Source organism: Equus asinus, chromosome 3, assembly GCF_041296235.1.
Source record: "Equus asinus isolate D_3611 breed Donkey chromosome 3, EquAss-T2T_v2, whole genome shotgun sequence".
Classification (NCBI taxonomy): Eukaryota; Metazoa; Chordata; class Mammalia; order Perissodactyla; family Equidae; genus Equus; species Equus asinus.
Genome location: NC_091792.1, coordinates 159704095 through 159728605, shown reverse-complemented (window position 1 = coordinate 159728605; position 24511 = coordinate 159704095). Strand labels below are relative to the sequence as shown.

General features: G+C 49.9%; 2 protein-coding genes and 1 long non-coding RNA gene across 11 annotated transcripts in view; 2 read left to right on the top strand and 1 right to left on the bottom strand.

Annotated features, from left to right (window-relative positions):
- GRK4 (G protein-coupled receptor kinase 4) overlaps positions 1–9743 on the top strand; it is a 134320-nt gene extending 124577 nt beyond the window's left edge. For 3 of the 4 annotated variants that reach the window (XM_014832835.3, XM_044767940.2, XM_070506362.1), the window contains 5 exons: positions 362–570; positions 5122–5259; positions 7463–7600; positions 8098–8235; positions 9577–9743. In XM_014832835.3, the coding sequence (XP_014688321.3) occupies positions 362–570; positions 5122–5259; positions 7463–7600; positions 8098–8235; positions 9577–9630 (677 nt within the window). In that variant the 3' untranslated portion in view covers positions 9631–9743. The remainder of the gene's footprint in view (positions 1–361; positions 571–5121; positions 5260–7462; positions 7601–8097; positions 8236–9576) is intronic. The other variant, XM_014832837.3, reaches the window with a different exon arrangement.
- On the bottom strand, positions 566–21074 carry LOC106825836 (uncharacterized). Of its 2 annotated transcripts, XR_011502388.1 has the most exons (7): positions 20959–21063; positions 7433–7635; positions 7093–7296; positions 5679–5831; positions 1535–1606; positions 1249–1343; positions 566–963 (listed from the first exon to the last, which is right to left on the bottom strand). It is a non-coding gene; the product is annotated as an uncharacterized lncRNA (long non-coding RNA). The 2 variants fall into 2 exon arrangements; XR_011502389.1 differs by lacking the exon at positions 7433–7635 and having other exon boundaries at positions 20959–21074.
- Positions 21075–21367: 293 nt separating this feature from the next.
- The window catches only part of HTT (huntingtin), a 170462-nt gene continuing 167318 nt past the window's right edge, over positions 21368–24511 (top strand). For 4 of the 5 annotated variants that reach the window (XM_044767917.2, XM_070506341.1, XM_070506342.1 and 1 more), the window contains exon 1: positions 21368–21714. In XM_044767917.2, the coding sequence (XP_044623852.2) occupies positions 21515–21714 (200 nt within the window). In that variant the 5' untranslated portion in view covers positions 21368–21514. Of the gene's footprint in view, positions 21715–22398; positions 22418–24511 lie in introns of those variants that run through there. The other variant, XM_070506343.1, reaches the window with a different exon arrangement.

The window sequence follows — 24511 nt, the reverse complement described above, 5'->3', positions numbered from 1 at the left end:
AGTTCAGTGGATTTCAGTCTGTTCGCAGTTGTGCAACTATCACCGTTGTCTAATTTCATCACCTCAAAAAAGAAACTGTGTTCCCATCAACGGTCACTCCCTGTTCCTCACCTGCCACCCCAGCCCTGCAGCCACGAGCCTCCTTTCTGTCTCCATGGACTTGTCTATCCTGCCTATTTCCTATATGTAGAATCGTACACTCTTTAGCCTTGTGTGTCTGGCTTCTTTCGCTTAACGTGTTTCCAGGGTTCATCCATGTTGTAACAAACATTAAATTTATAATGTGTTATTTGGAATTAGTTACAAGAAATTTTAAACCCCAAATTTAACTTAATTTATATTTCCTGTATTTGTTGTGTAGCTCCTGAAGTTATCAATAATGAAAACTATACATTTAGTCCTGATTGGTGGGGACTTGGCTGTCTGATATATGAAATGATTCAGGGACATTCTCCATTCAGAAAATTCAAAGAGAAAGTCAAACGGGATGAGGTAGAACGAAGAGCGACGAAGGATACTGAAGAGTATTCGGAGAAGTTTTCGGAGGACGCCAAGTCCATCTGCAGGATGGTGGGTCGGGCCCCGGGAGGCTGGGAATTACGCTTCTGACTCGCTCTAGTCACTTTCACTGGCAGTTGGGAAAACCCAGCCGGCCTCCTGCTGGTCTTCAGCAGCCACTGCAGCGAGCTCTTGGGCTCAGGAGAGGCATCGAGAGGTCGCTTCCTGATGCCTCCTGACGCGGATGCCAATGGGGCTTCCTCTCCATTCGGACAGGACAGTAGGGAAAAGTTCCAGACACATCTGGAAAGTGACGTAATTTGGTTTCTGATCGATCAGAGCTAAGCAGATTGGAGTTCTTTGCTTTCTCAAAAGATGCTGCTGAAAGGGAATAGCGTGCCAAGGTACGATCTGTCCTTTCAGAACACAGCTGAGCCTCACTTCACTGCCCAATTTCCTATGAAACTAAACAGAAAGCAGAAGCTTCAATGTATTTGAAACAGTGAGGTTTTTCTCTTCGCTTTAACTAGCTGCCAGAGACTCTAGTCATAACAGACACCCTGACTTGATGGTTGGCCATGTGCCTGCCACCTTCCTTGATGTATTAAGGACCCCACAAGGCCCCAGAGGCACAGGTTGGCCCCCATGTGCCCTCGGGGCTGGGCCGGTTTCTCTACTCCCTAGGGCCCAGACACTAAGGGAATGAGAGAAGCTCTCGCTGTCACTTACTTATCTTAAGCCAATACTTACCACTTTCCAAGCATGTTTTTTTCTTTCGTTTTCATTCAGCAAGGATTTATTGAGCATCTTCTATGGGACAGGCACTGTCCTCGGCACTGGGGATCCTGAGTAAAACAGACAAGAATCCCACCCTCCAGTGCTCTCATTCTACTGCAGGGGTGGCGGGAATCAACAGGAAACCAAACAAATGAGAAAGATGTGTGGACTCTGCAGGACAGGGAAGTGTGGAGGGGTCGGGAGTAGGGGGCAAAGAGGGGACAGAATAGGGCAGGAAGCAAGGGGCTGTGCCACTGACCTTGGGAGGCCATCACAGGGTTCCGAGGGGGTGACGTGCTGGGACTTGCCATCGACAGGTGCTGGGAAGAGACTGGACAGGACAGAGGGAGGCCAGCTGGGGCTTTGCAGAGATTTAGGTGACAGTTGGGGGAGCTCAGACCTGGGTGGTGGCAGAGCTGGATGAGAGGTGGTCAGAGTCCAGATGGATGGGCAGGTAGCACCCTGCAGGATCTGTGATGTGGTGGATGTGTGGGGAGGTCCACACTGCTGCAGGGAAGGGAAGAAGAGCTGGGGCAAAGCCTAGTGATGGCTGGGAGGACAGGACCTGGCGCCCAGTGGAGTGTGTGGACAGGAGATGTGGGGCAGGTGGGGCTTGTGAATGTTCTCTTGTGGCTTCTGTCCTCTTCGGTCATCAGCTGCATGAGAGTAGGAGGGAGCTGTTGGAGGTATGAGGGAGGAGATGAGACTGAAGGGATGTGGGAGTAATTCCTTGGCAGTGTCAGGGGCCTACATGGATGTAAAGGGAGATGGTGGCCCTGATTGTGTGTCGTGCTCCTGCCCCGCTCGGCGGGACAGTGCAGGCTTGGAACAGTCAGGGAGTTGGACTCGGCCAGCACTGTGGTTTCATTAAGCAAGTGTGAAGGAGCTGGGGCGAGGCAGCGGGGTTGGGGTGCGTGCAGAGGAGTGGCTGAATGATGGGGCCATGGAGTCTCAGTGGGCTACAGAGGAGAAGGAGGCAAGGGCAGAGTCAGTGGATTACAGGGAGGTGTGAGCCACAGCTTGTTGGAGTCAGCCTCCTCCTTGCCAGAGCCAGAAAGACTAGGGCCGCACAGGGAGGAAGCTGCTTGAAATGCAGCAGACGTGGGTCTTGCTGGTCATGAAGAGTCTAGGCTGTGACCCAGGGAGACAGTGGCAGGGGCAGGGACAGAGTACCAGATCATTGGAGAAGAGGCCACAGAGAGGTGCGGACTGCATCCCCAAGAGGGCGTTGGAATCACCAGCAGTTACGCCTCACACTGAAGGATGTCAGTAACCATGGGAGTTGGTGTGGCTGGAGGAGAGTTGTTTCCCTTTCCTTGTGTCTGTATTAGAAGCAGTATGCATTAGTGGCCTGTCATTGGGCAGTGGGCTCAGGCTGGCCCTTCTTCCAGCCACCTTGTTCTGCTTGGAGCTGACAGTGTTTAGTCAGCTGCTCCATATTTCATATCATTCTGCCCAAGCTGCTGTTCATGTTCAGTTGATAAATATTGACTGAGCGCTTGCTACACACAGCTCATTGGGCTGCCGAAATGTGAAGAGAGAAATAGAGCCTACCCCTCAGGAGCTCGCAGTTTAATGTTAGGCCTAAGACAAATAAAAATAGCTATAATAGCAAAGCAGAATTTGGTGAGTGCCATAAACGAGATAGAAACAAGGGCTCAGCGGTTCTCAGGGTGAGGAAATGCCGTTCCGTTGGAGATGCTGGGAAAAGAAGGTGGTGTCTGAGTGAGGGCCAGTGCTATGACTCAGAGAACTGGCTGTGAGCTGGGGCTGAGGGTCGAGTCTCAGCTTCCCATGACGAGCTTACCTCTCTGGGCCTCAGGTTTCTTGTCTATAGAATGTGGATGGTAATAACTTCTACCTTTTAGGAGTGCTGGGACAATAAAATGAAAGAAGGCGTGTAAAGTGTTTAGTAACACAAAAATCCTCAGTAATTACTAAGAGGAGGAACGATGAGTTCTTAAAGAGTGGGTTAAATTCCAGCAAACAGGGATTGGAGGAAGGGCATCTCAAGATGCAAAGTTGATTTGAGCAGCAGGGCAACAGGCACAGTGAACACCTACGGGGACAGGGACGGTGGGCTGGGCCCCAGTGCCCAGAGCACTTGAAGGGGGCCTACAGATTCTGCAGGGCTCCACGCCCTCTCCGCCTGTTCCTTTGCCTGGCACCTGCTCCCAGTACTCTGTGCTCGTGTGCCCAGTGAGTGGCCCGAGCTGGATTTAAGATCAGAGTTTTGGGCTTGTGTAGGACAGAGAGAGGAAGGGAAGGAAAGAGAAAAAATCGGGTTTTTACAGTAAGCCAAACGGGAGGTCATAGTGACAGCTGACGTTTGGGTGCCTTTTTGTAATTTTCAGAGTTCTTTGACACACTATCTCATCCAATCCTCACGATGGATTTCTAAGATGTTCTCATAGCCTCATAGTTGAAAAATTAAGACTTTGATTTTCATGACGTCCCATAGTCAATGGCAGCGGGCGAATCTGAGCCCAGGCTTTCTGACCACGGATCCAAGATTTTCCTCTGCCCTGTGCTGCCCGGTCAGGCCGTTGGACAGTGTGTGCTGGCACAGGCTGGATGATGGAGTCATGGAGTCCCTGAGGTGTCGGAATTGTATTTGGCATTACACTTAATTTTCAGATATGTTTTCAATAAACAAAGCATGCAAAGAGTAACTGCATTGAGCAGATCTTATTGAGCCCCTGTTCTGGCTACGGGCTGGGGATACAGCAGGCGTTCCCACAGCCCCTGCCTTCGGAAGCTTCAAGTCCTGCAGGACAGACTGGCACTAAGCAATTATCTGAGGGATGTACTCTCATTAGTGGTGACGGGTATCCTAAGGGACAAGTCGAGGATGCTCTGAGACAGGAAGGTGGAACCTGAGGGGTTTAGTAGGAGTCAGCCAGGCAAAGTTTTCTAGACAGAGGGCATAGCATGTGCACAGGCCCTGGGGCAGGCATGGCACCGCACTTTGAGGAAGCGAAAGAAGTGAGTGTGCACTACTGCTGGAGCTCAGACGGTGAGGCTGTAGGGGCGGCGCAGAGAAGCTGAAACCAGAATGTGTTCTGGTCTTCGCCTGGGACTTTGATTTATATTCAGAAAAGCCACGGGTGCTGGCTGTGAGTCTAGGCCGGGGGTCAGCAAACTCTTCTGTGAGGGGCCAGATGTGAATATTTCTTAGGCTTTGCAGATCTCTTTCGCAGCTCTTCAATTCCACCGTTGTAGTGCAAGGGGGGCCACAGACAGCTGAACCATTGGGCCCGGCTGTGTTCCCAGGAAACCTTATTTACAAAATAGGCAGCTGGTGAGATGTGGCCCGTGGCTGCACCTCCCAGCCCCTGGTCTGGGCTATATTTTACAGGCCCAGAACTTTCCTGTGTGGCTTTGAGCACAGCCAAACCTTTTTGATTGATAATAATTGTGGAGGAAGGCTTATTTGAATTTGACAATTATAAATGTATAAGAAAGAAATACTTTTGAAAGAGATACTTTCTATTAATTTTAAGGATATACAATTTCTAGAACTAAGCTTGCTAAATTTTTGCCTCATCTGAGGTCCTTGGTGATTTAATGAATGCATTAAATGGTTTCTAATTATAACTTAGCAGTGAAATAGTATCTCAAAGGCAAAACTTTAGTTTCAACTCCTTTTTGAAGCATCACATTGTAGATTAGTAAAATCTGAATTAATGAGGTTTGGTTGATGCTTTGAAATTTCAGTGCCTTTTTTTATTTAGATGGAGGTGTTCTTTGCCACTCCTCATTCTTCGGTTATCATCATGGAGAGTTTCTGAGTTTTCTTTTTTGGCATAGGAGCTTAAATTGACTCCATTTTTGCCTCTTACCCAGTTACTCACCAAGAACCCCAACCAACGCCTGGGCTGTAAGGGCGATGGGGCAGCTGGAGTAAAGGGACACCCTGTGTTCAAGAACATTAACTTCAAGAGGCTGGAAGCAAACATGTTAGACCCTCCTTTCTGTCCTGATGTGAGTATGCTGCCAGAAGAGCAGGAGGGGTCCAAGAAAGTGGGTCCACGTAACAGGGTTTTCAAGCAGATACAGAATCGCCTGGTGCAGCCTGGGTGTGGCTTCTGCCTTGTGGTGCCTCTCCGTTTGGTTCTTCCTCCCTCCCCTGCTCCCCACTTAGCCCCCAGACCGCTCACCACACCCCTTCTCACAGGCCTTCCTAGCAGCCCTCAGGCTTCCAAAGCCTGGTGTCTGGTGTGGGCCATCACCGCTGGTGGAACCAAGCCCGTGTCACTGCCCTGCCCAGAAACCTCAGCACCAGCTCACGATCTCCTCGGTGTGCCGTGTGGGGCCCTTTGTGCTACCAGGGCCCCTTTCTGATGTCAGTGCTGGCATGTGCTTCTTTAGTCGGGGAGGCACTTCCCCACCCTGTGACTCACCAGGTCCTGGCTCCACGCTGAGGGCCCTGGAGCGGTCCCTTGAGCCTCCCTGTGAGCATGTTGTGGCCCTCAAATGAGGTCATGTCCCCAGGTGCTTAGCACACGGCCCGGCACGTGTCGGTGCTTGGTGGGAACCCCAGCAGACATCAGTTCCTGTTGATGAAAGCATAAATGTATGAACGCAACGGTCTGGACTCTACCCTTAACAATCTGCCACAGGCAGGTTATAGAAATGTGAAGATAAGATAAGTCTGCAGGGTATCATGGGAGTAGGATGTACAATTAAAATTTTTTAGTTGTATAATTCAGGACTTATGTTTATTTTATATTTATATATGTTATAGTAGTAACTTCTTCCTCTGAATTAGTTCACACACTGCATATTTATTGAATGCCTACTACCTGCCAGACACAGCTCCAGGTCTTAGGGCCACAGGGAGAGCGAGAAAACAAAGTCTGTGTTGCTGTGGGGCTCGCTCCGGCCTCAGCAATAGGCAGTGAAACAAATTACAAGATGCAGAAAACACTGGACAGCGATAGTACATGGTCGGGACTGCAGATGGGCCATCTGGTCTCAAGAGCCTTCTTTCTGCCAGGCCCTGGGGGCTGCTTGGGGTCTGGAGCAGGGAAGAGAGGCCAAAGACAGTCTCTCTGGGGAGGGAGATATGACATCAGGTGCGTACTGAGAAGCGTGGGGCAGAGCCTGCCAGGCAGAGGCTCTGGGGCTGCTCTGGGTGTTCTGCTGAAATTAAGCAGAGGACCCCACGGGGGCCAGCTGACAGTAGATCTGATGGTAACAGGTCAGGCAGTTTCCTTTGAGTTGGGAAGCCCCTTCAGCCTGGGCTCAATACTTGCCAGCCTTCCCCTGCACTGTCTCCTGAGGGCAGGGCCTGCCAGTTGGCTTCCATTTCCCCACCTTGTGGTAATTGACTGAATGAATGACCACCACTTTCAGAGAAGTTCTGACCAGTGACCTACAGACATGACTTCTTTGATTATCACACTCATTGTCGTGTGCAAGTTCAGGCACGCAGGTAGAACATTTCTCAGAACTGCAGGGTGCCTCTTGCATTAGCATGGCCTGGCCTGGAGCTGCAGACTCCTGTGCCTTTTGGTCCTTATTCCCAGAAGTGCAGGCCGCCACCCTGGAGAGGGCAGCGACCTGGGCCTGGACATGCTCTGCCTGCTTGCCTGACTTCTTGCACCTGAGGACACCAGTGCCAGGGTGGGTGCTGCAGGCCTGGGCTCCTGTCCCAGAGTAGGGGGTCTGCTAACCCACAGAGTGGAGCGGGAGGGCTCAGGCATTTGCTGCCTGTGATGCCCCCCTCAGCTGGAGACCACTAGATGAGTTCTGACAGGACAGCGAGAAGCGGGGCCTGCCATTTTTCACTTAGACTTTATGCAGGGTGCTTACCGTGAAGGAAGCTGAGGGCTGGAAGCAGGGGTGAGAGTCCACAGCCGATGGTCGCCAGCCTTCTCCACAGCGTTCCAGCAAGATCACCCATCCTCTCCCTTCTTGATCCCTGGCTCCTGACTGTAGTCCATCTTCCACTGCAGGAGAGAAGGGTGGGAGCCTCTGTGGGCCAGTGTCCACGGGGTCTGTGACTCTGAAAGTTCCCTGGAGGAAGGATTAGAAAATGCTGCAAATGAGGAACTCAGCAAAGAACAGGAACAGTAGGGGTGTTCGTGCATTGATTCACATGCATTGTATTCTTAGTAATTAAGGAAACGAAGAAAGCGTCCTGTCATCTCACGATCGATGCCTCTTTGTTGTTGACGCACAGCCGCGTGCAATTTATTGTAAGGACGTCCTGGATATTGACCAGTTCTCCACGGTGAAAGGAGTCTACTTGGACACCACAGATGACACCTTCTACAGTCAGTTTGTTACGGGGTGTGTCTCCATCCCCTGGCAGAATGAGGTACTGCCCTTTCCAGCATAGCGGGTTTATACTAGCTAGAACAATGACAAAAAAAAGAACTATGTGTAGTGTGCATAATAAACAGTTTCTTCTTTAAAATATTGTTTTAGCTATTTTACATACACACAGATTTGCACACGCGCACGTGTGTGTGTGTGAGTGTGTTTGGAAGTGACATTTTGCATGGCCACTGCCACTGGTCCCTTCACAGAGGTGGAGTCTGAGGGGGGCTTGCCCACCCTGGGTTCTGCTCCCTAAGCAGTGCTGGCTGACACCATCGCACCCACGGTAGTTAACTGTTTTGTGGGTATGCTCGAAAGAGGAGGCCAAGTTACTTCACTTCCCCCAAGAAGAGGTCAGGAAGCCGGGAAAGTAGGAATCGAGGGCGGGAACTGGAATGGCCCCAGAGCGCTGAGCACGGGTGCCAGGTGGGAGACGGCTGGCTGACGTCTTGGTGTCTCCCCACCACTCTCCGTCCTTCTCTTCTGTGGATGCAGATGATCGAATCAGAATGCTTCAAGGACATCAACGAAAGTGAGAATGGGGAAAATATGGCATTAGATCGAAGAGAGAAAACACGTCAAGCACTTCCTAAATCAAAGAGAGGCTTCTTCTACAGACTCCTTGTAAGAGGGGTGAGGGTGTAAAGATGGTTTGTTCTTTTCTTTTTTCAATGTGTTATGTTACAAGAAATATTTCAGCAAGGTAAAAACTTTCTTTTCTTTTTTCAATGCAACTTATATAAGACATTGCACATAGTTTGAGCCAGCCATATGGTGCTATTTGAGCCCAGCCAGAAGAATCCTCACTGTGACGTTTGCTGTTGGTGTGAAGACTCTGTTCTGATTCAGAAAGAAGGCATGGCTTACCGACACTCAGTGACAGATCCCTCTGTCAATGACAGAGCATTCCAAGCTAGGCTCAGAACTCAGTGTCTTGTAGAACAACATTTATTATTTAAATTTCTATATTACATGTTCTGATTCTTACAGCTGTCATCTCATTGGCCCACTTTCACAGGGAAAGCCGATTCTCTTTTGAAAATGGAAGAGTGGTTTGGAGAGACTTTTCTATAGTAGCATTAAATTTAGAAATTTTTTTTTTTCCAAGTGAAGTTTTTCTCCTTGGACCAGGGGATTATCCTGCTTTTGTACCCTGTCCATTCTCAAGGACTTTATTCAGAGGTTGTCCACTAACATTCTAATCCATCTTTTTTCATATAAAAAAACAAGCCTTAGGTGGTAAACAGTTCTCAGAGTGCATTTACCGTGACGACATTTCCTCTGAGAACTAGGGGTTAGGCATGAATTACCCAGTCGCTCTCCCAGACAGCCTGTCTCTCAGTGCCAGTCGGTCCTGCTTGGAAATGCTCCTTACTCAGTTCCAACCGAGGAGGTGGAGCCATTCAGGGAAACCTACAGCAGATGGAATACGATCGTGCAGGGTGAAGCTGCTCCTTGCCACGGCACTGCTTAGGGCAAGAGCCAGAGAGCCTCACTGCCTTGATGCACTCTACTCTGGATGGGGTACATTATTTGGGTGTGCAAGAGGAAGTGTGGGAAGCAGAGCAAATCTGAGATATTTTCTATGTGTGTGAATTGAGCATCCTCCACACTGTGAAGAAAATAAGAGAAAAATATTTAAGGGTTTTGGCCACCTTAAAGTTAGCACCCCCCAAAGTTGTTTGGTGTATATGTGAGGAAGATTGTTGCTGAGCTAACATCTGTGCCAATCCTCCCCTATTTTATGTTGGATGCCACCACAATGTGGCTTGATGAGCTGTGCTAGGTCTGTGCCGGGGATCCAAACCTGTGAACCCTGGGCCACTGAAGCAGAGTGTGCGAACTTAAGCACTACCCCACTGGGCCGGCCCCAGCACCCCCCAAAGTTTTTAAACTGTCGTGTGCACTTCAGGAAAGGTAAGGTAGCTTGCATTAGAAAAGTGACTGACCCAACCATTGTGTTGTATGTTGCAGGGGTGCATTAACGCTAGCCCCAGTGAGAAGGAAGAGCTCCCCACGAGACTGTGACCACTCATTGCACAAAGCAGGACCCCAGTGCCAAGGAGCGTGAGCTTGCAGTTTCATCCTGTCTGTGAATTGCAATAAATAACGTGACACATCTTAAAACGTGCCTTTTGAGTTTGCAGATTTTTCCATGTTAATACCTAGATTGTCTTTTCACTAAAGCTGGATTGAAGAAAAAGCCACTTGAGGACGACTGTGATGCCCAGAAATCCACACCTTGCAGCGGGCACTCGAGCTCCATGTGTACCCATGGAGAGGGGAGGAGAGCAGGCTTGGGCATCAGCCCAACAGTGTCCGGAGCCAAGCGTCCTGTTCCTCACCTGGGAGTGTCCTCCAGTGCTCTGTGGGGGTGGAGGTGGGGGGAGCAGGTCAGGCACCCTTTCCCCAGGGCCACGGGGTTAGAAAGTCTTTGCCTGTTTACACTCATGTTGATGTCTACCATGCCTTACTTATAGATTCCACCTTCCTGAGGCATGCGTCTTCCTGTGTGCATGGCTTTGTGGCTAAGTTTTTTTGTTGTTTTTTTTTTTTGAGGAAGATTAGCCCTGAGCTAACTACTGCCAATCCTCCTCTTTTTGCTGAGGAAGACTGGCCCTGAGCTAACATCTGTGCCCATCTTCCTCTACTTTATACGTGGGACGCCTGCCACAGCATGGCTTTTGCCAAGCGGTGCCATGTCCACACCGGGGATACGGATCAGCAAACCCCGGGCCGCTGAAGTGGAACATGCAAACTTAACCGCTGCATGTGGCTAAATTTTTGCCTGGGCACTCCGATCTACCCTCGGAAAGAGGGTGTTTCCAGGACCTTGAGGTCAGGGCTTGGCTGTCAGGGGCTGCACACCCCAACTCTGAAGTGTGTTGGGAGGATTTCTATTACAGGGGCCTGGGATGCTCAGGGATTGTGCATGAGCCTCATGTTCTTAGAATTGGCATCAGGTGACTGAGTCAAAGGTGAAAGGCTGAGCCCAAGAAAACCTGGGCTTATGTTGTGGGTGAGGAGCCTACCCTTCAAGGCTCTGGCTGGCCCTTAGGGGTTCAGGAGCTTTCAAGAAAGGTTATGGAATGCCTGAGTTCCAAAGTTAACTCTTTCCTTCAGCCATTGCTACCAAGAGAGGGAGGTGGAGCCCCTAGCCTGAGGTGGACCTGTGGGTTTTGTTACCTGGGGAGGGACACTTGGACCCACAAGTGAGGGGCTACCACAGGAAGTGCATGGACAAGTAATAAAGACCAAGGAGGGGCGCCATGGATTCTGCCTGGGGAGGGCACCAAGATTTCTCCACTGAGAAGACGGGGGAAGGAAATGCGAGAGGGAAGGAACTGCGAGCGCAGAGGCTCCCAGAGCTGGATGTGCTGGAGGACACCTCTCAGTCGGTGATGGCCTACAGCTGGGTGACTGGAGAGTGGGCCCGAGAGGCAGATTTGGGCTTTCCCCTGAGTCCCCATGCAGACGTGGCCTCCAGCAGGGTCTTCTCGGTCAGGAGCAGTGGTGTTTGATAAGGTGAACGCTGGTTGAGGGGAGAGGCGGGAACCACCACTGGCAGATGCCCCCACTGTAGGTGTCCTTTAGCTTGCTAGGACCTTCTTGCTCCCTGGTGTGTGAGAAGCCAGGGCCGGCCTTCAGTGACTTCAACCAAACAGTAAGGACTTGGTCTGGATGCCAGGACACTGTCATATACTGTGGAGAACGTGCCAGGGCAGTGCTGAGATCTCCCCACGAGGGCTAGGCTCGGTGTTGCTTTCCTGTGGGCAGTGTTGATACTGGCCCTGGTATCAGTTTCCCTACATTAAACCCAGCATATATGGGGTTAAAACCAAATACTCATCCCCTGCTTACTCGCTGGCTTCCTGGCTCCAGAATCCACTATTTGCCATGGAGACAGACAGCCAAGGACAAGCACCTGGACTCGCTATCTCCTCCTCTCTGCAAGTAGTCTCAAGGCCAAACAGGCTGGTGGAAAGACTCTGACCAGCAAGGCCATATGCTCCCCTGCCCCTCCCTAAAACTCCAAATAAAAACCCTTACTTTTAGCTTTTTGGGGAGTTTTGGATTTCACCGTTAGCTGCCTTTTTTCCTTGCTCAGTGCTGTGCAATAATATAATTCCTGCTTTCTTCCACTACACCTGGTGCCAGAGATTGGCTTGCTGCACAGCAGGTGAGCGAACTCACTTCAGGTTTGACATCAGTGTGTCCCCAAGCAGATGGCTCTGCCCTAGTAGTCACTGAGCCCAAAAGGTGCTTCCTGAGGTGTGGTTTGCAGCAGGGTGTTTATGAAATGATAGCAGCGAGACCAGTGTTCCAGAGGAAAATACCTCCCAGGGTGACGTCCAGTAAGTTGACAAGAAGTCCTTCCAGAGCCTTCTTTGTACTGGGGTGAGGGAATGGGGATGTTATCTTGGGGTCTGGGGCCTTTGTTTTAGGGGGATCAAAATAGCTTTGCTTTTCTTCTGATTGGGGCTTTCTAGGGTTGGCAGCCGCAATGAGACCCTGGCACCTCTGCTCTGCCTCATCCTCATCTCTAGAATCGTCTCTAGAATTGGGATGGCAGGAGTTCCTGCCTCATGAGGAGACTGAGAGGAAAGTGCGGTTTCCATAAAAGATTTAAAAGCAGAGTGTTTGGTCCATGATACCTCCTCAGTAAATGTGTTACCAATGGTGGGAAAATGTGCTCATCATAAAAAATACAGGAAAATGTAAAGAAAATAAAAATCACCTTTATTGCTACCATCTGTTTATATCCTGAGTCCTCCAGACATTCTTCTCCATCAGTGTAGACACTCGGGGTGGGGTGCACGTGTTTACCTCCCATCCCTTCTGGGGGACCCTCCTGCCTTCTGCTGTAGATTATCTGGTAGGGCTGGCGAGGGCCAGGCTGGGCTGAGGACCAGATTTCCCTCGGCCAGTCACAGGGTGTGGAGGCTGGGCATGCAGATACCACCTGCCTGCAGAGCCAAGTGTGAGGAGGAAGCCAGATGGATGCAGGGAGGGCCAGAGCCTGAGGGGTCATTCGCACCCCTAGGGCACAGCTGTAGGAACCAACAGAGTCCTGTTTTCTTTTTTCTTGTTTTTTCTTTTTCTTAAGCTATCTGGGTTGTCTCCATGCCCAACTGAGAAAGCCTTGACTGAGACAACAAATCTCAGAAAGGATTTTTACAGACTATTTGGTAAATTAACATATTGAACATATTTTTTTCTTTCTGATTATATGCAAGCATATAGGGGCCAGCCTAGTGGTGCAGTGGTTAAGTTTGCACATTCCGCTTCGGTGGCCCTGGGTTCGCTGGTTTGGATCCTGGGTGCAGACGTGGACGCACCACTTGTTAAGCCATGCTGTGGCAGGCATCCCACATATAAAGTAGAGGAAGATGGGCACGGATGTTAGCTCAGGGCCAGTATGTCTCAGCAAAAAAAAAAAAAAGAGGAGGATTGGCGGCAGATGTTAGCTCAGGGCTAATCTTCCTCAAAAAAAAAAAATAAGCAAATATTAAAGAGAATTTTAAAATTAAAAAGAGTATACAATGAAAAATTCATCTTTAATATCAGCCACTGTCCAATGATAATCCCTATATTTTATTACATATTTATATAATTTATAGTTATTTCTTGCCATGTTATTTAAATATATCTGGCTACTTACTCTTTTATCGCACATTTAGGCCATCATTTATTCAAACAATCCAAACAAATGTTGCTTCTGGTTTTCTTGTTATAAATATCAATGGGATGGACATCTCTGCACCTCCATCTCTGTGCACATACCTGATAATATTTCTAGGGCAGATCCTCAGCAGGGGATGCCCTGGGAAAAGTGTATGAACAGTTGATGAAAATGTTACAAGAAAAGCTAGAACGGTCAAAAGTGGTTATGTCTGGAAAGCAGTCCCACTGGGATGGGCAGAAATGAGGCAGAGGAATGCGGCTTTCTTTATAAGCACTGTGTTTGACTTTTTGTGTTGACCATGTTTATGTATTCTTAACATAAAAATAAACATCACGTTATAAAAATTACTTGCTTTTTTCCCCAAATAAAGCACAATTATGCACTAAAAAAGATGTATGAACATTTTTAAAGAATGTGTATTATACGCCTATATGAACAAATTGCCCTTCTGAAAATTTTTCACAATTTTCCCCTCTCGCCAAAAATGAGTAACAGTTCCCTGTTAAAGTTTCACCAAAAACTAGGTTTTTCTTTTGGTGAACAGTTTCACTAGAAACTAGGTATTTCTTTTTCTTTCTTTTTTTTGTGATAAAATAAACATAAAATTTCCCATCTTAACCATTTTTACACGTACAGTTCAGTGGCATTACATAGATTCACAGTGTTGAGCAGCTGTCACCACCATCCATCCCCATAACTTTGCATCTTATAAAACTGACACCCTATCGCCATGAAACAGTAACTCTGCATCACTCCCACCCCCACCCTCAGCCCCTGGCAACCACCATTCTACTTTCTGTCTCTATGGATGTGACTAGTTTAGGGACCTCATATAAATGGCCTCATACAGCATTTGTCCTTTTGTAACTGGCTTATTTCACTTAGCATAATGTCCTTAAGGTTCATCCATGTTGTAGCATATTGCAGAATTTCCTTCAAGACCGAATAATATGTTATTGTATGGATGGACCACATTTTGCTTATCCATTCATCCACTGAGGGGCACTTGGGTTGCTTCCACGTTTTAGCTATCGTGATTAATGCTGCTATGAACATGGGTGCACGATATCTCACTGAGACCCTGCTTTCAATTCTTTTGGGTGTATACCCAGAAGTGGAATTGCTGGGTCATATGGTAATACAAGCCAGCCCTGGTGGTCTGTTGACTAAGATTTGGTGCTCTCACAGCCGTGGCCTGGTTTCACTTCCCAGTCAGGGAGCCACACCATCCATCTGTTGTCATACCGTGGCTGCTGCATGTTGCTGTGATGCTGAAAGCTATGCTACCAGTATCTCAAATACCAGCAGGGTCACCGTGGTGAAGAAGTTTCTGCAGAGCTTCTAGGCTAAGACAGAATAGGAAGAAGGACCTGGCCACCCACGTCCAAAACAATTGGCCATGAAAACCCTATGACTAGCAGCAGAGCATTGTCTGATATGGCACTGGAAGGTGGCAGGATGGTGCAAAAAGACTGGGCAGGGTTCTGCTCTGCTGTACACAGGGTCACTAGGAGTCAGAATCCACCTGATGGCACTAACAACAACAATAAACATGGTAATTCTATTTTTAATATTTTGAGGAACTGCCACACCATTTTCCACAGCGGCGGCACCATTTCACATTTCTACCAGCAGTGCACAAAGGTTCAAATTTCTCCACGTCCTCCTGAGCATGTCATTTTTAATGGCCTTTTGGCATTATTCCAACTTTTTTTTTTTTTGAGGAAGATTAGCCCTGCGCTAACTGCTGCCAATCCTCTTCTCCTCTTTTCACTGAGGAAAACTGGCCCTGAGCTCACATCCGTGCCCATCTTCCTCTAATTTATACGTGGGACGCCTACCACAGCATGGCGTGCCAAGCGGTGCCATGTCCGCACCCGGGATCTGAACCGGCGAACCCTGGGCCGCCGAAGCGGAACGTGTGCATTTAACTACTACACCACCAGGTCAGCCCCTATTCCAACGTTTAAAAATACTGTTTCTACCAATTCCCTATTGTTGAACACTTATGCTGTTTCATCTTTTTTATATTATTATTGCTTTAATTAACATCTTTGTATCTCCATGTTTGAATGCTTATCTAATACTGTCCTTAGAGTAAGGCTCCGTAAGTATATGCTAAATGGGTCACATACTTAAATCTTTTCACAGACCTTGCCAAACTACTCTTCAGAAAAGTCATACGCATTTGTTAGAACTGGCAGTTAACGGAAGTCTTTGTTTCCGTGTGTCCTTACCAATCCTGGTTAGTACTCCCTTTACCCTTTACTCACTTACTGAATCATGAGTCTACTATTTTTATAAATTGTACACACCTCACCCTGGAGCCTTACAGCCAGGGCTTTGTGGATTCTGGGCACGGCGTGTAATTAAATGTCACCTGGAGTCAAACATCTCTCTTCCTGGGTCTGTGCTTTATCATCTGTAAAGTGAAGCATGTGGAGTGACAAAGTTTTCCCTTTGGCTCATTCTCTGAAGTCTCAAACTTTCCTTCTCTGATGCCCTGACTTTGAATTCAGCCCATCTCAGAGCCCCTCTGCTCAGGCAGGTTCTGGCCCCTTTCTCTTCTGCTTTGCTGTGTTGTCCCTCTTAAGTGACCCTAGTGAAATTCTTAGACACTGCTCTTTATCGTTAGAACAAATGCTTATTGTTTTCCATCACATTTCTTTCCCTTCTCTTTCGGAAGATGAGCCCAGGGTAGAGCCTGCGCTGTGTGGTGGGGGGGCTGTGCTTCCGCTTGATGTATGTCATGCCTGTCACTTTGAGGGCCAAACAGCGCTGCACGTCACCATTTTAAACAGGAAGGAGCTTTTCCAGTCCTGATCTTCTAATAAGGAAACAACTGAGCTTTAAAGTTTTTGCTCAGGAAAGAACATAGCTCTCCCACTGGATAGATAATGGAAATATATGAAAAACTGACTCAAACAACAATGCTTATTATGCTCAAGGAGAAAATTTGCAAAGCTTGAAAATTTTGGCCAGGAACTACAAAATATAAAAAGTGACACAGCATACTTTAGAAAGAGTTAAGTATAAATTCTAGGACTGAAAACTACAAAATTTTAGGACTTAATGCTTAAATAGGAAGTTTAACAACAGTGGAATCAGCCAAACAGAGAAGCAGTAAAATAAGTCAGATGAAACTATCCAGAATAAAGCACCAAGATGCCAAAAAAAAAGGAAAATGGAAGATAGGATATGAGAATATCTACTCTACATTTACATGGAGCACCAGGAAGAGAGAAGAGGAAGAGAGAGGAAGGGAGAGCAGCAATGTTGTGAGAGAATGACTGAGAGGTTTCCAAACATGAAAGCCACCAATCCACAGATTCAAAACCCAACTAATCCCAAGCAGATTAAATGAAAAGAAATCCTACTGTTAAATCAAGCCAGGACACCACAAACAACTCACGGTACAGGCAGAAACCGGAGTTAACGAGAAACTTAGAGGCAGAGGGTCCTCAGAAGCAGCGCCTGTCTCCCAAGCTCTCGTCATCCCATGGAGAGTTGTGTTAGCTCCAGGCCCAGCTGGTTGCACCACAGGCAGTACCCAGGAGAGGGACCTTGCTCCCTGTCATTCTGTGTATTTATAGGGGGGACTGGAAGGGAACAGGGAGCTCCTGGCCAAGCATGCAGCAATGGCAGATTTCAGTCTGTGGGGAGTGGCTTTGCTGGTGAAAAGAACGTCCTCATCCTAGACACCTTTCACCAGGGGAGCTTCATCCACAACTTCCAGAACTGCTATCGGCCAGCCTTTTGAGCTCTTCCTGCTGCGCAGCCTCCTGCTAGATCACTGAACAGGATCCCCAGGGTCATCCTGTAACAAGTTGACTGGTTTCTTCCTACACACTCAGGCACGACACAGTTAAACTACAGGGAGCCAAGGGCACGGGGAAATCTTACAAGCAGCCAGAGGCGGGGAAAAGACTACCGCCTTCAAATGAGCAACCATTAAAGATTTTATTTTTTCCTTTTTCTCCCCAAAGCCCCCCGGTACATAGTTGTATCTTCTTCGTTGTGGGTCCTTCTAGTTGTGGCATGTGGGATGCTGCCTCAGCGTGGTTTGATGAGCAGTGCCATGTCCGTGCCCAGGATTCGAACTAACGAAACACTGGGCCGCCTGCAGCGGAGCACGCGAACTTAACCACTCGGCCACGGGGCCAGCCCCTCAAATGAGCAACCATTAAATCAACAACTGACTTCCCAACAGCAAGAATGAAAAGCGGAAGACAGCGATGTCCAGATCTTCACTCTGCTGACAGAAAGTATCTGCCAGCCTAGAATTCTACACCCAACCGAAAATCCATAAGAATGAAGGTAAAATAAAGACAGTTTTAGATAAACTGAAACTGAGAGATTTCAGCAATAGAAGATCCAGTAAGAGAAATTCTAAAGAGTGTCTTCCAGGCAGAAGAAAATGATCCCAGATGGGAAATCAGAAATGTAGGAAAGAATGAAGAGTAATAAAAATGATAAATTTAGGAGTCAACTTAAACAAATGTTGACCATTCAAAACAACAATTACTGTCTTTTGCAATATGTGTGTGTATTTATGTAGAACTCAAATATATGGCAATAATACCCTCTAAATTGGGAGGAACCCTCAGCAGGGACTGGCAGGGGCCCACCAAATTGCCTCAGGAGCTACCTGCCTACTCATCTCATTCCTCTGGCTCCGCTTCGAATTCTCTTCTTTTTCCTGCCCAAGCCTCACCCGCCATCGACTCCCACCTGGTTTTGGATTCAGGGCAGGTGCCAGCCCCCTAGCTGGAGTGTCCCTCATTTGTGGGGGTGGGGGAGGCGTGTCGGGCTGCTTTAACTATCTTCCTCTCTTCCTGGGCAGGGCCAGTCACAAATGTGGTGCTCAGCTTTCATTTTCAGCTCCTCACCCAAACTTATCCTTTTACATCTTTCCCCCCGAATAGTGCATGTTCATTGCTGAAGATCTGAAAACTACAGAAAAGCACACAGATTAAGATATAAATCCCCTGTGCCCAGAGAGAGTCACTGTTACAGAGCTGGTGACAGGTCCCTTTTCTATGTGTGTGTGGTTTTCTCTCCTTAAAATAAAAGAGGGGGGATCACACTATACACAGTAGTGCAATTGCTAACGCACTGCACACCTGTTCCCATGTCACAACTGCTCTTCAAATGACTGCACAGTTCTCTGTCATGTGGATGCATCATGATTCACGTAGCCATCTCCTTCTGTCCAGCATTTACATTGTTCCCATTTTTTTGTCCTCAGTGTTGCTGTGATGAATGACCATCCTCACACACACGATTATCTTCCTAGGGTAAGTCACTGGAAGTGTCTTTGCTGTTCAGGGACTGTGCCCATTTCTAAGGCTTTAGAATTATATTTCTCTCTCACAGATTTCCATCTGTGAGAAATCCAGGGATGGGCAAGTCAGGCTGGAATGGCAGCTCCACTCAGTCATCTGGGCCTTGCCTTCTTCCAGCTCCATTATCCCAGAATGTGGCTTGCATCCTCATGACCCAAAATAACTGCTCAAGTGCCAACCTACACATCCCCATTCCAGGCAGCAGGAAGAAGATAGGTGTATCTCTTCCTTTATAAGGAGACTTTCTAGAACACACATCGTTTCTGCTTCCATCTCATCAGCCAGAACTTATTTAAACACATGGCTACAGCCAGCTAAAAGGAAGGATGGGGAATGAACTATTTTAACTAAGTGGAAAAGTACTCAGAAAAAAACTGAGGTCCTATTACTAAAGAAGATCAGAGTGGCTATTAGGAGACAATTTACTGCTTATTGTTATGGGCTGAATTGAGTGCCCCCAATTCATATGCTGAAGTGTCACCTCAGAATGTGACTATATTTGGAGATGGGGTCCTTGAGGCAATTAAAGTAAAATGAGGTCATTAGGGTGTGCCCTGATCCAATGGCTGGTGTGCTTATAAGAAGAGGGTGAGATTAGGACAGACACACACAGAGGGATGACCATACGAGGACAGTGGGAGAAGACAGCCATCTACAACCCAAGGGGAGAGCCTCAGGAGAAACAACCCTGCTGAGACCTTATCTCGGGCTTCCAGTCTGCAGAAGTGAGAGAATCAGCTTCTGTCACTTAAGCCCCCAGGTCTGTGGTTCTTTGTTATTGCAGCCCTAGAGAACTAATACTTACCCACTGCTGTGTAACCAATCACACCGGGCTTACCAACACACAGTTAGGATCTCCCAGTTGCTGTGGGCCAGGAATCTAGGCACAGCTTAACTGGGCCCTCCACTTCTGGGTTTCTTGAAAGCCTGCAATCAAGTACCAGCTGCCTCTCACCTGAAGCTGGATTGAGGAGGGATCCGCTGCCAAGCTCGTGTGGTGTAGGCAGGATTCAGTTCTTTGTGGCTGTTGGGTTGAGAGCCTCTGATGCTCACTGGCTGTTGGCCATGTGGGCCTCTGCAACATGGCAGCTTGCTTCACGAATATGTGCGAGCCAAGAAGGTAACAGAGGTCCATCCCATCCCCTTTGCTTTCTTAGGTTGAGTAGAAGCCGGCCACCAGGTAGCCCACACTCAGGGGGAGAGGACTACACAAGGGTGTGAACACCGGAGGGGTCATTGGGTCATCTTAGAAGGCTGTGGACCCCAGCACCTGACAGCCTGGAGCCCTGCCATCGCAGCCTGCCCTGCGTGGAGGCTGGCTCATGGTCTGGCTCCCATGGAAGAGGGCCTTTGTTAACAGGGAATCACAACCTCAAGGCTGGAGACATGTTTCTATGCAGTCTTTCCCCTGAAGAGGGGACGCTGCCATCCTCTTGGGGACAATGCTTTTTGTGGTGATGCTGGGTTTCCATTTACCTGGCGCTTTGGGACAAATGAGAGGGCCCTGAGAGAAGGTGGAGATGCGGCTTGTGGGCCAGAACAGCGTGCAGCCCTAAGCAGGCTCTGGAGGGTCCATCACTACCTGCATCACCTAACCCAGGTGGCTCTCTCTGAGGCCAATCCACTCTGTCCTGCGGGTGGGATAGCTGTCCTCGGATGCTGGCCCCCGCAACCCCGGCCCCCATCCTCTGTGCCCCTCTGCTTGCTCACCTCCCTCCCTCTAGGCGGTGAGGCTCTGGAGATCGGGACCCTGCCACTGCCAGCCTGCCCCACCCTACGCAGGAGGTGCCCATAAGCCTTTGTGGATCAGGGGTCCTCTCCCCTGGAGGGGAGCCCCTTGGTCGGAAAGTCATTCCTGTGGGGGGGCGTCTTGGGGTCAAAGCCCTTCTCACTGTACAGCCACAGCCCCTCCGGGCACCGTGCCTACCGCTCTCCTCCCCTCCCCCTCGGGCTGCAACCTCTGGGAGGTGCAGGCGCCCGGCCTCCAGGGCCCCTCTCCTCTCTGGGGGGCCACACCTGGGCTCCCGCCCCAAAGGACCAATGCCGCAGGTCTTCGCCAACCGTAGGATCCTCCGGTTCTGTGCAGGGCGCACTCGCTTCCCGCTTGCTCCCTGCATGCAGTGTCCCGACTCGCTCCCCGCAGGGCTGTCCAAGGGAGCCCGTCCCTCGGCCCGGCCGCTGGGTGGGCAGGCGCGCCCCGCGGGGGTCCCCGGCTCTCGGCCCATGGCGGGCACTGCCTGCGACCCCAGGCGTCGGCCAGGGGCTCCTTTCGAAGGGGGGCTGCTCCCTGGGAGGGCTCCTTCTCCGCTGCGCCCCGATCCTTACCTCCTCAGCGTCGCGCCTCCTTCCGGTAGCTTCTCTCCCTCTTTTCCCTCAACGCCTTCCCCTCCCATGTCCCGCAGCACCTGCAACCCAGCCGCTCACCGCCCCTTCCCCGCCCCTATCTCTGCTCCCCGCCCCGCCCCCTATCACTGCGCCACGCCCCTTCCCCGCCCCCTATCGCTGCGCCCCGCCCCGCCCCGCCCCGCCCCCGCCGCGCCCCGTGCCCTCTTCGGGAAGCGGCGCTGTGATTCCTGAGGCCGCGGCGGCTACGGCAGGCGAGCCGGAGGGCGCGGGGGGTGGGCCGGCGCCACGGCCGGCCATTGGTAGAGGCCGCCGCCTCTGGCTGTCAATCCCGCAGGCCCGGCCTGGCCCCGCCCCGCCGGCGGAGCGTCCCGGAACGCAGGACCGCAGGGGCTGCCGGGACGGGCCCAAGATGGCCGAGCACCTGGGTTCCGCTTCTGCCCGCGGCCCGGAGCCTCATTCATTGCCGCGCTGCTGAGCGGCGCCGCGAGCCGGCCCGAGGGCTCTGGGGACTGTCCTCGCGGGGCAGGAGGCCGCCATGGCGACCCTGGAAAAGCTGATGAAGGCCTTCGAGTCCCTCAAGTCCTTCCAGCAGCAGCAGCAGCCGCCGCCGCCGCCACCTCAGCCCCCTCAGCCGCCGCCGCAGGCGCAGCCGCCGCCGCCTCAGCAGCAGCAGCCGCCGCCGCCGCCCCCGCCGCCGCCCGGCCCGGCCGCGGCCGAGGAGCCGCTGCATCGACCGTGAGTGCGGCCCCTGCAGGTCCCCCCACCCGGCGACGCCGGGTCAGCGGAGGCCCTGCGGACGCGGCCCCGCCGCGACAGGGCCGCCCCGAGCCCAGGGAGGGCACAGGCGCCCCTCCTGCCGCGAGACCCCGTCCCGCGTCCCTCCTCGGCCCCTCGCGGGTCTCGTCCCTCCGCGCGCGGCACTGCCTCGCAGGCTCTCCCGAAGGCGCCGAGGCGGTCTCGGGCCCCGTCGTCTGCCCTGCCCGGCAGGCCAAGTTGGGGACGGAACTCGCCGCTTTAGGTTTGCAACAAACTGGGGCTGTGTTGTGAGCAGAACTTGGAGGAGCCGAGAGCGCGTCCGGGTTGGCTCCCTCCGGCCGCTTCCTCCGTTCCCTTTCTCTTAGTCTGAGAGGGAGGAGGGCTGGGGTGCAGGGCGCTTCGCTAGGAGCCGGGAATTGGAGCTGGGTGATGTGGGGATGGTGCATGACATCATGGCTCTAGGACGTCGGGCTGGGAGGGCGGGGGAGTGCGGACGCGGCCCGATGGAGCTTCTTTTTTCCAAGGGGCCCTTTAAACGGTCTGCGACTTGGGGCTGCATTCCCACGTTCGCAAGACGTTTCCTTTACTTCGGGCATCGCAGTGGCAGCAACAGGATTTTAAGCATCAGCTCAAGCTGGTCTGCAGGCACTTGAATGAGTTGTGGTTGCCAAGTGCATAAGTGGTGAGCTACTTAGATGGTTATCATTAACAAGATATTAATTATTATTGACAAGTTATTTATTATTACTATTAACAAGAGAATTAATAAAGTTGACTTAAATATTAGGAAGAGTTGAGTGAAGTTTATTACCTGTTTTCAGTTGGAAATAAAAACGACACATTGCTGAGGGAGAGGTCAATTGCTGGAGGATGAAGGGTGTGCGTTTCACCAGTAAGGTCTTGTAGCCCAGCTTGCTGGAACGTGAGTGTCTGTGGACCCCAGGGACGTGTGTTTCTTTCATTGCTGACATTTTGGTGGTGTTTGGAAGCTAGGAGTCCCTGTGGCTTGTGCCTAGGAGCATTTTTGAAACAAGAGACCGTGAATAGCACCTTCTAACAGAACCCGAGTACTTTGCCCTGAAGTCCATTGTGCTGAGTGTTCAGCAGAGGTTAGAGGGCTCCGCTGCAGTTCAGGCCTTTCCCTGACCTCGGGGCATTTTATTTCTGATCTGAGGATGTGAAAGATCGCATTTAATGAGACAGTCTTCAAGAAGCAGCCCTTTAAGAAGCTCACTCTATTAAGACTGATGCATTTTTCGTAATGTTTTCTTGTTCTTTATGTTTGTGATATGATCCTTGCTGTGTCCTGAGAATTTAATTAAAAAAATGAGGATTTGGGGACTAATCTTGGCTTATCTGTTAGAGTAAAATTGAGAAATAAATTGTTTTTTCTTGTAAGAGGAAAGCCCTGTTTGGACACTTAGAGAGCTTTTAGAGAACTTTTTTTTTTTTTAACAATTTGACTTATCTCTACAGCGGGTAATTTATAATCATAACCATTCCAGACTTTTATTGTGGTGCCTCTCTGGGAGGTAGACGTCATGGAAGTTCACACATTATGTGGATCTTGTGTAAACAACTGGAAGCACTAAGCAGGGCTCTGGGTGGGAGAGGTCTCAACTGCTGTCGCTGGAGGAAGGTTGTCCCTGAGCTAACATCTGTGCCAGTGTTCCTGCACTTTCTATGTAGGATGCTGCCATGTGTGGCCTTGACTAACGGTGTGTAGGTCTGGGTCTGGGATCCAACTGGCGAACCCCGGGCAGCTGAAGCAGAGTGCCAGAACTCAACCACTATGCCACCTGGCTGGCCCCAGATATTCATTAATTTTGAGTAACAAACTCACTGCTTTCGTATTTAGATCTTGGCATTTCTGTTCAGATGCTTCAGCTGAAAAATCTGTTCCCCAGAGTAAAATTGGCCAAAGGCAATTTAGGAAGTATCTGTTCTATTTTTATGTTCTTTGCTCTCTGTTGTGTGGAAGTGTAGTGTCACAGCCTTGTGTGGGCTTCGGTTAAAGTATCTGAGTGCCTGCTCTCAGCTCAGCATATAGGATGCAGGCTTCTGGTGGGACTGGCGTGCAGGGGAGCGTCCTAACTATAATTATGAGTCAGTTGACATTTGCCTTTGGCACTTTGTCGTTCTTCAGATTCCTGCCTAGTTTTCCCCTGACTTTAGTTATTTGTTCATCAATAAATATTTGCTGAACATCTAATATGTGCCAGGCACTATTCTAATAGGTGCAGGCTCTGCCCTCAGGAAGCTTTCATTTTAGTGAGGGACACAGACAACAAACAAGATAGATACAGTGTGTTAGATGGTGATAAATGAAGGAGGAACAGCAAAGCAGGAAAGGGGTCTAGGGAATGTCAGGGTTGATAAGGTGTTGACATTTTAGATAAGGTGCTTGGGGAAGGTCCATGGAGATGGTGGCTTTGGAGTAAATACCTAAAGACAGTCAAGGATATAGCTATGAGAGTGTATAGAGGAGGGGAGTTCCAGGCAAGGGGAATAGGTCCAAGGTCCCCCTGTTTGAGGGATTACAAGGAAGTCAGTTTGGCTGGTTCAGTTAGTGAGAGGGATACTCTAAGTAGGAGGTGAGGTCAGAGGGAGAGGAAGTGCTACACCAGATTAATAGGCCCTTTCTTGCAGGTGGAATAAAGACATTCGCATTTATTCTAAGTGAGAGGGTCACTTAGTGAGTAAGGTTACTACGTGAGTAAGTCATTGGAGGGTTTGGTCACAGGAGTGGCAAGATTCGAGTTCCATTTAAAAATGA